General features: G+C 33.3%; 1 protein-coding gene across 1 annotated transcript; it reads left to right on the top strand.

Annotated features, from left to right (window-relative positions):
- Positions 1–704: 704 nt before the first annotated feature.
- On the top strand, positions 705–3,066 carry LOC108903631 (lysosomal Pro-X carboxypeptidase). Its single transcript, XM_018705867.1, has 5 exons — positions 705–988; positions 1,041–1,223; positions 1,654–2,031; positions 2,098–2,452; positions 2,509–3,066. The coding sequence occupies exons 1-5, from the start codon at positions 885–887 to the stop codon at positions 2,935–2,937; spliced, it is 1,449 nt and encodes a 482-aa protein (XP_018561383.1). The 5' UTR covers positions 705–884; the 3' UTR covers positions 2,938–3,066.
- The last annotated feature ends 11,404 nt before the right edge of the window (positions 3,067–14,470 follow it).

Genomic DNA, 14,470 nt, shown 5'->3' with positions numbered 1-14,470 from the left:
AGTAAATCATATTCCCATATGTAAAAGTTTGTTCACTGTTTACATGTTTATGTAAGGTAACATAAATAATACGTCGATTCTTCCGATCATTAATAACATTTAATCGTAATCAAACAATACACAAACTGTGTTTACATGTTGAAAGAACATCAATAACAATAAGAGTTTTGACTGTATATTCTCTGTACAATACTTAAAGAGAGGCTGGTGGCAACTGCCTTACTTCTGCGTTTTTCATACTGCTCGAGCTTTTGTAACCCAATACTATAAACTATTTTGTCTATCAATACATTCATATGACCGAATAACTTTGATGACCTCATGCCAATTCCTTGGTCAGCACCAGCAGAATCCCTTACATTTAATCTTTTTACAAACTTTCAGTTTGACTTATTATTAGGAAATTAGAAAAATATATATAAATTTATTTAGGCTGTCGATACACATCGAAACATGTAAATTCAAAATGAAATCAAATCTAAAATGTATATTTTGCACAAATACATGAATTATAAGATAAAAAACACTCACTTTCACTGATATTGTGTAACTAATAAAATTGAGCATTGTTGTGGTCGCTTATTTTGTTCAGTTAATTAGTCTCACACAGTATATAACATTCTTTGGAGGTGTAGCTATGGAAACACCAATTGTGACCCGTAGATTAAAGATTGCTGACTAATCAAAACCGTTATACTGCACAGTAGTCATCAGTCAGTAGTAACAAGAATAATTCAGACAAAAAGATTTATCTATATATTTATTTAGCACATTAACAATGCTACCTACTGATATTTGACCGTATCTACTATAAAATATTCGAGGTCAGAGTTGATTTGATAGTTAGTATACAAGATAATTGGCTTCAGTCAGACAGCAACAAAATGAAGAGCATTATTGCCTTAAGTGTTCTGTTAATTTGTTTTGTTCTAGCGGATACATACTCGTTTGATACAAAATATATCGATGTTCCACTAGATCATTTTAGGTAAGGTAAATGTAGATATTATTTAAATAATTTTAAACATACTTTGTTTCAGTTTCGCCACTAATTTAACGTTCAAATTAAAGTTTCTGGTGAATGACACATTTCATGTGGACAATGGACCGATATTCTTTTATACAGGAAATGAGGGGGACATCGAAGTGTTTGCGCAGAATACAGGTTTTATGTTCGACATTGCACCACAATTTAATGCTCTTCTTGTATTCGCAGAACACAGGTAATCAAATTACACTTAATTTACAATAAAACACATATATTTTTTAATTGCTTATTCTTATATTGCGTTTTAATAAAAAATTGTAATTTGAATTTTTTAAATTTAATCCTCATTTTTCAATGCAAACAATAAAAATCTGTAAAATAATAAAGGGAGCGTAAATATTATTTGGGGGATTATCTAATCACAAACAGATATTAAATTTATAAATATTAACAGATATACGCAAATAATATCTACAGGGTGTTTAGTAACTAATTGGTAATATTACTTACAGGGTGTTGAAATAAAATCTTTAATGCATTCATACAAATTTTTTCAACTTCATCACCCTGACGCATTTTTCGACAAAACTTAACCTCCCTTCCATTATGCAGTAATATACAAAGTAATACTATAAAAATACATAGACACCCACAATACATTTTAGATACTATGGGGTATCTTTGCCCTTCGGAAATCTCTCCTATACGGCGCCCAAATACTTGGGGTACTTATCATCAGGTCAGGCATTAGCTGACTATGTCTACCTCATAAACTATTTGCAAGAAACCTACGGAAGACAAAGGCATATGAAGAAGCTGCCTGTGATTGCATTTGGAGGGTCTTATGGAGGAATGTTATCTGCTTGGCTGAGAATAAAATATCCAGCATCGGTCGTGGGTGCAATAGCAGGTTCAGCGCCAATTTGGCAATTTAAGGGCCTGACGCCTTGTGAAAATTTTTATAGGATAGTTACTAACGTTTTTGAGGGACTTGGAGGAAGAAAATGTAGCGAGACCATCAAAAACTCTTGGTCGGTAATTCGGTAAGTAGAATTCGTCACGTGAAGTCGCATGGATTTGTGACGGTGGCCTATGTATGATTTTTTCAGTGCCCTAACAGCAAACGACGCTGGCAAAGCAAATCTCTCTCAATTATGGAACCTATGCTCAGTTCTCAAAACGGATACTGATATCAATACAATTATTGACTGGCTGACAAATATCTACATCAATTTGGCCATGGTTAACTATCCTTATCCGACAAGCTTTTTGGTGCCCTTGCCGGGAAATCCAGTTAGAGAATTTTGCGGCAAAATTAATAGTTACGAATATAAAAATAACACGGGACTTCTTAAAGCTATTGGGCAAGCTTTGAATGTGTATACAAATTATACCAAAACCACCAAATGTAATGATATAGAGAAAACTTCTGATAATTTGGGGGAGAAAGGTTGGGATTTTCAAGTAAGTAATATAATAAACATAAGCTGCTTTTCACTTGAAATAAAAAAAAATTTCAGTCTTGTACGGAGATGGTAATACCAATGTGCTCCGGTGATTTCGATATGTTCGAAACCAGTAAATGGGACTTCAAGAAAGTGTCTGACAATTGTTTCAAGGAATTCGGTGTACGACCAAGAGACGAAGAAGTTCCAATTCTAGAATATGGAGGAAAGGAGTTAGGATCCGCATCCAATATCGTATTCAGTAATGGTCTATTAGACCCCTGGTCGAGTGGAGGAGTTCTTAGCAACGTTACTAGAAAACTTGTGGCTGTAGTTATACCGGATGGAGCTCATCATTTTGATTTAAGAGCCTCTAACGATCTAGATACGGAATCTGTGAGAATGGCAAGGCAGTTTCATGTACATGAAATCAGGAAATGGTTGGACAGATATTATATTGATAATATAAGCCACCAATCAAAATACACTCGTAAGCTGCTATGATCTGCAAAATGTTTTTAATCCATTTTCATTTATGTAAAAAGGGCCAATTACGCCAGTATTTTAGAAACGCTATTATATATTATATTACTTGGTTTTTACCACCAGAAAAATAAATATATTTTAATTCGATTTTATTTAAGTGCTTCTTGCACCGAGTGTACGTAATTGTTGAATTATTTTGTTACGTAATCATTATTGATTCGTATACCAGAGCTATCTAGCGATGAGGAGGCACAGCATTCTTGAGAAATTCTTTGAATGTTTCTACTTAGATAATACCCACGAGAGATGATTACTGTTAATCACAGATTGCGGTATGGTCTAAAACATTGATACGCAGGTGTTTAATACTAATTTAAGTAGTGTTAAATCCTTCGCTTTTAAAACTTTGAATACTGAAAATTTTTTTTTAACACTATGGCAGTTGACAAGGAAAAGATATGTATTCTAAAAGAGTGTAGCGTTTTTGAATGTAATTCAAAGAATTGTATAAATGTGCTTGAATTTATATACAGGGTGATTTATTAGGAAAACGTCAAATATGTTCTTAAAACAACCATTTGCTTAGTAATTTTTGAAGTCAATGGACTCGAATCACTGCTTCAAACTTGCGATGCAAAAGTGTGACAATGGCAACTTTTACTCCTGAAGAATATTTATATAATTTTAAAACTTATTAGCATTCTTTTTTTGTAGAACGGAAGAGGAAGTTATTTTTGCTTGGAAATTTCAGACACTTCTTTTTGAGTATCCAGATATTTTTGTAGACTTAATTTGAGTGGGATTGAATTGAAAAGGAAATTTATCTCGACAAACCAATAAAAATCTCTTTGTGGAAAATGCCTGCATCTAAATTCAAAAGTTATCAATCTGGAACGACTTGAATAAATACTTCAGCAGTCTTAACTATTGATGAAAACACACTACAAACCCTCAATCCCTCGCAATGTTGTTTAATGAGATACTCAAGTCGGAGCTACGACAGTCAAGTGTTTCGTCACATCGGCATATATAATTGTGTAGCGGTATTCAAATATATTAGCTGCCTTCACCGCAATTTTAAATAAACGTTCAACAGCGTTTTCGCCTAATGATATATATTTATAGAAAGTACATTTTTTTACTAAACTTTCGAAAATTTTAAAATGATACGTATTTATAGAAAGGAATTTTTTTTTACTAACCTTTCGAAATTTTTTTCCTTTGATGTGTCATGAAATAATACATAACTGTCACTCCTTCGTTTATAGTAAATTGCCGAGAAGGTAGAAGCATAATTACCTTGCACTATACATCAGAGAGGTGTAATAATGGTAATCCTAAAAGTTTTAAAGAAAAGCGCCAAAGTAACAGCCATTTGTAGCTGTGATAAATGGTCCCTTTTTTGTCCATGCTAAAGAAGTTAACTATCATCGGTCTACAATTGAAACGGAGGAAGCTCGAACGATCCAGAGACGTCACAAGGTCAGAAAGAACTCGAATCGGAAGGTATTTGTTATGTAGAAGACATGAATAGCACCGGAGGAAAGTGTGTGAAAAACAACTATCAATTTTGTTTAACATACGTATGTATGCAGATTCGGATAAAGGCACATTTCTTTGAAAAGATTTTAAAATCTCCCAATCGATAGCTCTGTTTCGAAGTAATAGCCTACACGCAGTGTTCAACAGATTTTTAGATTAAAAGTATTTCATTTTTCTCTTAGGCGACATAGCTTGTTTTTTATTACTAAGAAACGGAATAGGAAAACAACGTCATATCACTCTAGGGCGAAATAAGTGGACCTAAATATTATCGCCCGCATTTTGACCCTATTTTGTACCCTTCTTTCCTGCAAGGGTAGAATAGTAAATGTGTCTTGGATAAATGAAGCAGACAAATGAAAGTATAAAGTTTATTAACATTAATATTTGATATATAATAATAATTTGCTTTAAATTAATAACAATAATCATTTACAACCGTCTTTATTAAAAACGGAATTGCAAGAATTTCTAAGAGCCAAACGAAACCCAAATTTGGATTCAACGATCACAAAAACTTGTACATGTTTCTTTAACGATTTTCTGATCATTTATTCTTGGTTTGACCTTGAAATAACCTCTAGGTGACCTTGCATAGTCATGCGAGACCCATATTCGGATTCAGCGACCCCAAAAACCCTAGTATACCTCATCAAGTCTGGTAATACTATTTACATGAAATGTTGGTCTGCAAATAATTATTCAGACTTATCGAGTCATTTCTCCCAAAAGGCCCACTTTGAGGCCCAATTTCTCGGAAACTAGGCATAACCGGTCTTTGGTCCCATTGAGACATTTGATCAGAATGCTAAAAACTATAACTGCAAAATTTCAGCCATTTCGACCGGGATTTTTTTCCATATATGTTATGCGGAGTTCTTTAAACCAAATAATATATCTCCACACTACACTACACTATTAAGTTTTATATGATATACAGGGTGTTTTTAAATTAAAGTCATAACTTCAGAAGATTGTTCGTTGGAGCATTTTATACCAAACACTTTAAGGGTCTGAAGTTACTGGCTCTCAAGGTACAGGATGTTGAAATTGTTACAGAAAATGTTTTAATTCAGTCATGCGTGGTAAGTTTATTTTGAATTAAAAAAAGTAATAACTCGAAAATGATTGAATAAAGTGAAAAGGATCCCAAGTTTCGTTAATCTGTCAAACATGTTATAGTAATATGTGTAATTTTTTACAATTATCCAAATTACAACCTACTGAAGTTATGACAGGGACATAAAAAGCACACTGTATACATGTTTACTGACTTTGAAGTTGTATTAAATTATCAGTTCTAAACATTTTTTAAGACACTTTCCAACCATTTCTGTGTTGCCTGTGCAACTTATATCCGTTGCTTTTTTGCTGCATTTTGTTCTTGTTCCTTTTCTATTGCAAAGTTTTGTGTAATTTTGGCCTGTGTAGATAAAAAGGTAAGTACGTTTCTGCGGCGTTCGAGTATGCCTCCCGGGTGCATATAACCATTTATAGTCCAATTACTATAAGTTCCTTCTCACATCTACTTAGGGCGAGCTCAGTGTTTAGCTTACATGAATATTGAAAGTGTAATCTGGACAAGGCTCGATTTAGCACAGCTCCAGGCATCTTAATAACCTCCTATTACTTTTAAGCAACTTTACAAAATTACTAATAAAAAGCGTGTTCCTTGCTGTTTTAAGTTAATCATTGTTACAAAGTTCTACGAGATGTGATGGATGTTTTAATATATATTTTATAGACCTGGCGTGATGCCGCTTAGTACAAATTACCCTCTTTCGAGCACTAAATAATACCGAGAGCCCGTTATCTTAATACACCCGCGTTAAAGTTATTGGTAAAGATGCGTGGATTGAAAGTACCGTCAGATTTTTTTATCTACTTCAAGGAATAAATTATAAAAAAAGTAGATGCTTGTTGATTGTCAGAATAGTTTCTGTTTACCAAAAGCCTGTCTTACACATCCTATTCTCAATGTAAAGTTCTCTGTAAATATTGAAATTCAAGTATTATTACAACAATTTTCAAATCACAAATAATAATGTTACTTTTGATCTAGAACTTTTTGCTATTTATGAATGTAATAAACATTTTGGAAGGTCAAAAATATGCATGCCCTTCAAATTGTGTAATAAGAATATTGTCAGAATGGGTCTTGATTTTCTGATTATGCCTACGTTTCGATTTTACTTAAAATCTTCTTTAGGGCTATAAATAATAACATAATCCTATCCTAAACTTATACTAATAAAAGGATAAGAACATACAGGGTGGCCAAATGAAAATGAAACAGAGCCATTTTCAGGAACTGCGTCAAGATTGTAGAAAAACGCTCAGACCCGTCGATTTTAGATTAACGGGGGACATTCTTTGCTGGTATTTTTGACTCCGCCACTTTCACCCCCAAGCAAGGGTAAGCATCACCCCAAAATATTTAAATGGCATTGGGGGTTGAGTAATATTTCTTTTGAAAGCTCTTACAATTCTCTTTACAACAGACTTTAAATTTTATAATTCCGCCCAATACTTATTAAGAATTTTTATTTTAAAGTTGAAACTTATGTACAAACAATTAGTAACGGTAAAAATGTGTCATTCGAGTTAAGTTTGCCAATGGTATAAATATAGCATTTCTTGCGTTATATTGGTTTTTGGCGATTTGTTATCACTTTCGTAAAAAAAACACTATTGTAAAAACAGAAATTAATGCTATATACACACAATGAACGTAAAAATTAGTGGATTCCACACTATTTTCTTGTATTATTTGGAAGCGTTGGTTGGTAGTTTATTTAATTGTGTTTTGGAAAATTAAAAACACTATGGTTTATTCCATTGCGGAAAGGGTAGATATCATTTCGCTTTACTTTATGAATAATGTGCGAATAGAACGGCTCAGCTATTTAATGAACAACATCAAGATTGACATGTCAGGAGGAAGTATGTTCTAGAGTTAGTAAAAAATTTCAAGAGACAGTAGGGAACATAGCCAATAAAGAACGAGAAATTGAAAAACCTATAGTTAATGGAGCTAGTGAAGTTGCAGTTTTGGGACAAGTTCATCTTGATAATATATTAAGTACGAGGCAGCTGGCATCTGTGTCTGGGATCAATCGAATTAGCATACAAACCATTTTGAAGAAGAATAAATTCTATCCATACAAAATACATTTAGTCCAGGAACTTCATGAGGATGATTATGACCGCCGTTTGCAATTTTGCGAAATAATGAGTGAGCGAGCAGGGAACGATCCACAGTACCTTTTTAACATCTGTTTTTCTGATGGATGCAGTTTTTTCTGAACGGGACGGCAAATCGTCACAATTGCCGCTATTGGTCCGATTCAAACCCAAGAGTTTTTCACGAGGTGCATACACTGCAACAGGAAAAATTAAATGTATGGGCTGGAATTTTCGGTGACCGGCTGGAGGGTCCTTTTTTTCTACCTGGTAATTTGACTGGCCAAATGTATTTGCAATTACTGGAAGACGCTATTGACCCTGCCTTGACTGATATTATTGAAAATTTTCCAGAGTATGATGAAGATCATTTGTTTTTTCAACAGGACGGTGCTCCTCCGCATTATGCGTTAATTGTCCGACAGTATTTGGACCAACGTTTTCTACGGAATTGGATTGGGACAAGAGGCAGCATTGAGTGACCTCCACGATCACCGGATTTATCGCCCTTTGATTTATTTTTGTGGGGATACCTAAAATGTAAAATCTATAAACACGCCAGCGTCGCTGGAAGATTTACGTCGATGAATGTCGAATCACTCCGGAAATGCTTCGGAATGTGCGCGAACGTTTCGAACAAAATCTTTATTCTTATATGGAAGCGGGCAGCCATTAGTTTGAACATTTAATCAACTAAGTAGTAAGTAGGCAACTAAACATAATTTAAATTTTAAAATGTAATTTTTTTTCGAAGTATTGGGCGAAATTATAAATTTTTGAGTCTATTGTAAAGAGAATTGTAAGAGCTTTCAAAAGAAATATAACTCAACCCCAATGCCATTTAAATATTTTGGGGTGAAAGTGGCGGAGTCAAAAATGTCAGCAAAGAATGTCCCTCTTTAATCTAAAATCGACGGGTCTGAGCGTTTTTCTACAATATTGACGCAGTTCCTGAAAATGGCTCTGTTTCGTTTTCATTTGGCCACCCTGTATAAAACATTAAAACAATAATATAAAAACATTACAATATTAAAAAAAACAGCCACATTAAAATTATTAATTAAATTGTTGAAAACACAACAAAAAATAAGGATAAAAATATATTTTAAAAAGAGAAAAAGTAGCAACCTTACCCAGTGAGATAAAACATTTATAATATAATTAAAATAATTTATAATTTAATGAATTGAGCGAAATTTAAAAAATATAGTACATTTAATGACATTTTTTATGAAAAATATTAAATATGTTTGGTTGTCGTCTTCAAAGTAAATATTAAAATATGTATCTAGTTTTTACAAAAGCGTAAAATTGTAATTCAATGTAATTTTAACCAATATTCTAGTGTATAATTTTACATATAATAACATTACATTTTATTTAAACAAATATTTTTTATAGTGTATAATAAGGATGGCGGCGGTATACTCATCGGAAGAATTTAAATAAAAATTCGGTCAAAGTGTATCTTTCTTCAAAGGTCTTGAGTGGATTGCCGCAGTGTTAAACGTAACTTTATTTATTGGGGCAGAGAGCTTGAAATTTAAAGTCAGCGTTTTTGTAAAATTAAGTTAAAAATGGCATTGTGAAAGGTATAAAAATATTGTACGTTTACTCTATTCATTTGTTCATCTGGTGTTCGTTAAGTAACCTAATATTATAGCAAAGCCTCTCGCTGTTTTTCACGATTCGTTACGAGCAATGATCCTGATTTCCAGTGGCTTAACAAAGGGATCACCAGTATTTAACCCTCTTTACACGGTATCCCATGTCAAAATTATTAAATATAATTTTATAATGTTTTTTAAATATATAGAAATGTACGTTCTCCACCATACAGTAGAAACAATTATATTTTGCTTAAAAATGTTATTAAAGCAAAAAAATGAGATATATTCACTTTTTTGAAGTGAGGTTTAATTTAGGTTTAGAAAAGAGTTGCTAAAAATTGAGTCCTATCAAAAAAAGTTTGAGACAAAACTGTTATTAAGAAACCATTATGCTGGTGACCTTGAATTTGAGCTTGACCTTCAATTTCAATGTCAAACCAAGGTTAACTTGAAAATATTATACGGAACACATTTTTTATGCCAGAAATCGTAAGAACGCCAATCTTTACGTCCGAATATGGGGTCACAAAATTATTTCGGAATGTCCTTACAAGTCTTTTGAAGGTCAAACTCATTTTACTGTAAAGTTACTGCTCTTAGTAACCTGACAAAAATGTTCAAGCAAAATTTGTAGCATTTTCAGTATAAATTCGATGATGATGGGTTTGACTTTCACCACAAGCTGAAAGGTCAAACTAAAGTCAACTTAATGTCAGATTGAATACGTTATTTTTTATGCCAGCAACTGATGAAGCAACAAATTATTTATCGGAATCTGAAACCAAAGAATTTTCCTGGGATGTTCTTGAAGGTTATTTGAAAGTCAATCTCATATTTCACAAAAAATTATGGATTATATCCATAATTTTAGATTAGTAATAGATTTTAATAGGCGCAACTAAAACTATTAGTATGACCTTGACAACAACTTTGAAATTTAACACATTATTCCGGAAGTCAAATCCAAGGTCATAATTTGTCATCAAATCCCACTAGTTTTGCTTTGAAACAATTTTGTCGAATTATTCAGAGGAAAATGAGAAAACCTTCGTTACTACAAGGGAACGTAAGTTGACATTGTTAACTAGCTCTACCGAGTAGCACTACGCCGCTTCCTCTCCACACAAATCGTGAAACTCTGTAGTAATTGGGAGGAAAAGTTTTTATTTAGGGGGACGTTTATATTTTCACTGCAGAGAAACTAAACTACCTTCCAAAAGTTCTTCTATCGGTTGTATTAAATTATCTGAAACAAATGTAAAATGTATTAGAAAAGTCTATATTAAACGTAGGGTCACAAATTATCTTTCGTCTACCTCTGGGAAATAAGGAAGGCAATGTAGTCTGTTCACGTAATCCTTCTCACTCAAGCTAGTGTCCTTATTGTATCCTTACCGAATGTTAAATATGGTATATTTTATTGGTTCCGTGTGTGAAATTACTTCGTGTCAGATTAACTTGGGATACAAAAACACTCAAAACTGCACGAAGAAACTTTCGTGCACAGGGCGTTCTTAATTCCACAACATAGTACGTAGTTGCACTGTGTTGCTAAATAAATTGACAGTGTTAGAAGCTAAGCTTTAAATTTAATAGGTAATTACTTAAAAAATAGAATACATAAGGACAAAATAGATTGCAGCAACAATAATGTGCATAAAATTAAAATAGGTATACCTCAGGGTATCGTATAGGGACTATTACGATTCCTGATATATGGATGTCAAGAAAAGACCAAAGACCTCTCGATAACTTTTCATTATTGAGTCCTACCAAAAAAAGTTTGGGATAAATATTGTAGGAAGTTATAAAACCAATATGCTGGCGACTTTGAATTTGACCTTCCCCTTAAGCTTCAGGGTAAAACCAAGGTCAATTTAAGAATATTAAACGGAATACCATATTTTTTATGTCAGCAATCGATAGAGCGCAAATAGTACGTCCGATAATGGGGTCAGAAATATGTAGGATTTTGAATGTGACTTAGATGACCTTTAATTATTAACCTCTGTTCAACAATGTGTTTAATTTTAAAATAGTTGTCTAATAGTTATAGTTGAATAAGTCTATTAAATTATATTACTACACTGTTTTTTATAAAAGATGGGTTTGACCTTCAAGTGACTTGCACGGACATCTTGGAAAAATTTCTAGATTCCAGATTCCTACAAACAATTTGTTACGGTATCGGTTGCTAGAATAAAAAAATAGCGAATTCCAAGAAGGTCACCATCTAATTTGTCATTCAAAACCTACAAATTTTGCTTGAAACATTTTCGTTCAAGCTTGTCGAGTTATTCAGAGAAAAACGAGCTTGACCTCTAAATGACCTGCAAAAATGTACGACAAAAATCTGACTAGATATTCGAACTTAAAAGGGCGAGGGTCAATTGGGCCGGTTTTCGGCCCCCTTCACTTTTGGCCAAAAAAAAAATATATATTTTTTTTTATTATTTATATCCAATAACTAATCGATTCCACCCCAAACGGGACCCCCCCCTCCTTCCTAGTCAGGATCAAGTTCAATTAGAGGTCAGATTGACAAAAAGTGCTTTAAATCAAAGGATCTCGGAGATTAGGTTTTTTGGGTCGCTGAGTCCGAATCGGAGATTAGTTTCTCTGTGTCAGGTCATTTTAAGGTTGTTTCAAGGTCATTTCAAGATCAAATTGGGAAATAGCCGAGTAATCAAGTCCAACCACCTGTTATATAGGGTTTTGGGGTAGCTGGGTTAGAATTCGATGTTAGTTTGTCTGTATCAGGTCATTTAAAGGTCGTCTCAAGGTCAAGTTGAGAAAAGCTAAGCAATTAAGCCTAACCGCCTGTTACACACGTATTTGGAGTTGCTAAGTTCAAATCTGAGGTCAGTTTGTCTGCATCAGGTCATTTGAAGGTCATTTGAAAGTTAATTTATGGAATAAAATCAATTACCGTTCTTATAGTAGTTCTGAGTCCGAATCCGAAGTCTATTTATATGTATTAATAAAGATTCGGACTCAGCAACTCAAATAACCTAAACTTGCTTTCATTTGATGCGCTTTTTTTAATTGGCCCTCCCCCTTTGGCGCTCTATCGATTGCTGGCATAAAAAATATGGCATTCCATTTAATCTTACAACTTAAGGACAAGGTTAAATCCAAGGTCATTGGTTGCTTGATATTCTAAGTACAACTTTTATATGACATTTTTTTAATAGTATCTCTTTTTGGGATACCCTGTATATAAATAATATTGCTAATATTCGTGATCTAAATGGTCACTTAATTTCATCACACGGTCTTACAATTTAGTATTTAGTGGTAGCTCATACGGCTCTCTCTTAATAATTAAGGCTTTTCTCAATTTATTTTCATTCATTATTTTCATTATTTACATCCTACATATTTTTTACCAGCAAGTAAATATAATTTTTATCGGAAAATAAACTATTTTAGTAATAAATTCTATTCCATTTGAAAGCTGTAATCCATTTTATAAGAATTAACAACGGAACCTTTGGTGTATAATATCATTTTTAAAGGGTGACTACTTTTTTCATTTATAACTTGTCATTCAAAGTTCATCGTAAATGAATTACATTTTCTTTTGTTTATATAGGCCATTTTCGAGAATAATAAATGAATTGTACCTACCGATAAATCAGTAAAGTAATGGAAAGGGGCAGTGAATGTTCTTCTTAAAATTCCACTTGTCAATATTAATCACGAAACTAACAAAGATAAATTGAGTTTTATATTTTGCATTTACCTTTGAATGTAGTCATGACTGCCTGCGAGGGGAAAGAAAAAGGTGCACGATTTAGAATTGTTACAAATTGCCATATTATCTACTGCTTTCATCTATTTAAATCGCCCTTTTTCATCAGCATCAAAGCTACATTTTTTAATGCAGCTTTGTATCTCTAATCACGTGATTCCAATATGTTCTAATTAAGACAGTTTTATTAATGCATGGAATGTTAATCCAGCCCATTTAATTTTGTTCAATCAGGGTTCTATGTTTGAAATTAGTACAAACCAACTCAAAGGGAGCCTCTACAGTTTGGTTTTACTTATTTTTCAACAATTTAATTTATTATACATTTACTGAAGCACTTAATAAAGACGGACGTCGGTACCGACTGTTAACGTGACAATGCAATATATAGACAATTATTTTCGTACTATTGCATAGAATGATTACTTTATGCGTAGTGTACAGCGTGTATAAATTAAATATTTCATTCGCGATGTTAGAAAAAAATATGATTGATCCCGAATACGGCGTCGGAACTTTTTCCAATATGATCTTGGAAGTCATTTGGAGATCAATTTACTTTACTCGTTAGTGCGTAGTGTACAGCGTTTATAAATTAAGTATTTTACGCACGATGAAGAGCTATGATTCATTCCGGGATTTGGAGATCAAATTAATTTTTCTCTAAATACCTCGACAAAAATGATTATTTTACGCGCTGGTGCGTAGTGTACATCGTTAGCGAATAAGATTGAATGTGGAGTCAGAATTTTTTTCATTCCTTCCGATACGTTCTTGCAAATTATTTGCAGATCAAACTAGTTTTTCACTGAATAACTGAATAACTTGATTACGCGCTAGAGCGTAGTGTACAACGTGTATGAATTAAGTATTTTACGCATTGTGTTTGATCCAGTGACTGAGTTGTAGAAAAAATAATTATCAACTAACCTTAGACGTGCTGTAGCTCGAAACGCCCCTTGCAAAAAAAAATTCGATGGAAGGAAAGCTGTTAATTGCTGGATTGTTTTCAATGAAAAATTTAAGAGGGCAAATTAGTCGCAGTGTATAAAGGAGCCAAGAGGCCCCTATTTAATTGCTGTGTTAATGAAACTTTGAAGAAATTTGGAACGCTCTTTGCTCATATAAGAATTGGGAATTTAATATTTGTGTTAAGAAAAGTATGAGCGTCTAAGGAAGACTAATTAAACAAGGATTGTTCGGGACCGCAAACAGTCGGTAATGTTCCGACACGTCACTGTTTACCTGACGCTGTCAGTTGAAGTGTAGAAGCTTTTGGTCATAGGAAGGCGAATAATACTTTGCCGACTTGTACCTATATCTCGCTCTCGTATGCAAGCTGTGCTCCGGGTACTTTATACAAACTCTAAGTTACCGCTATGTAAACTACGCAAGTAATCTGTGGATGTATACTCTGTTCCCACTTTGGTCGAACAGCGGTATAATCAAGTAAGATTACTTA

Source organism: Anoplophora glabripennis, unplaced genomic scaffold, assembly GCF_000390285.2.
Source record: "Anoplophora glabripennis isolate ALB-LARVAE unplaced genomic scaffold, Agla_2.0 scaffold93, whole genome shotgun sequence".
In the NCBI taxonomy this organism is placed as follows: Eukaryota; Metazoa; Arthropoda; class Insecta; order Coleoptera; family Cerambycidae; genus Anoplophora; species Anoplophora glabripennis.
The sequence above is the reverse complement of the archived record's forward strand: the minus strand, read 5'-3'. Positions and strand labels throughout refer to the sequence as shown.

Excerpts from the sequence above, each read along its gene's own strand:
- LOC108903631 (XM_018705867.1), top strand. The coding sequence starts at position 885 with ATGAAGAGCATTATTGCCTTAAGTGTTCTGTTAATTTGTTTTGTTCTA. Across the intron at positions 2,032-2,097 it reads AACTCTTGGTCGGTAATTCG|TGCCCTAACAGCAAACGACG; the intron begins GTAAGTAGAATT and ends TGATTTTTTCAG. Across the intron at positions 2,453-2,508 it reads AGAAAGGTTGGGATTTTCAA|TCTTGTACGGAGATGGTAAT; the intron begins GTAAGTAATATA and ends AAAAAATTTCAG.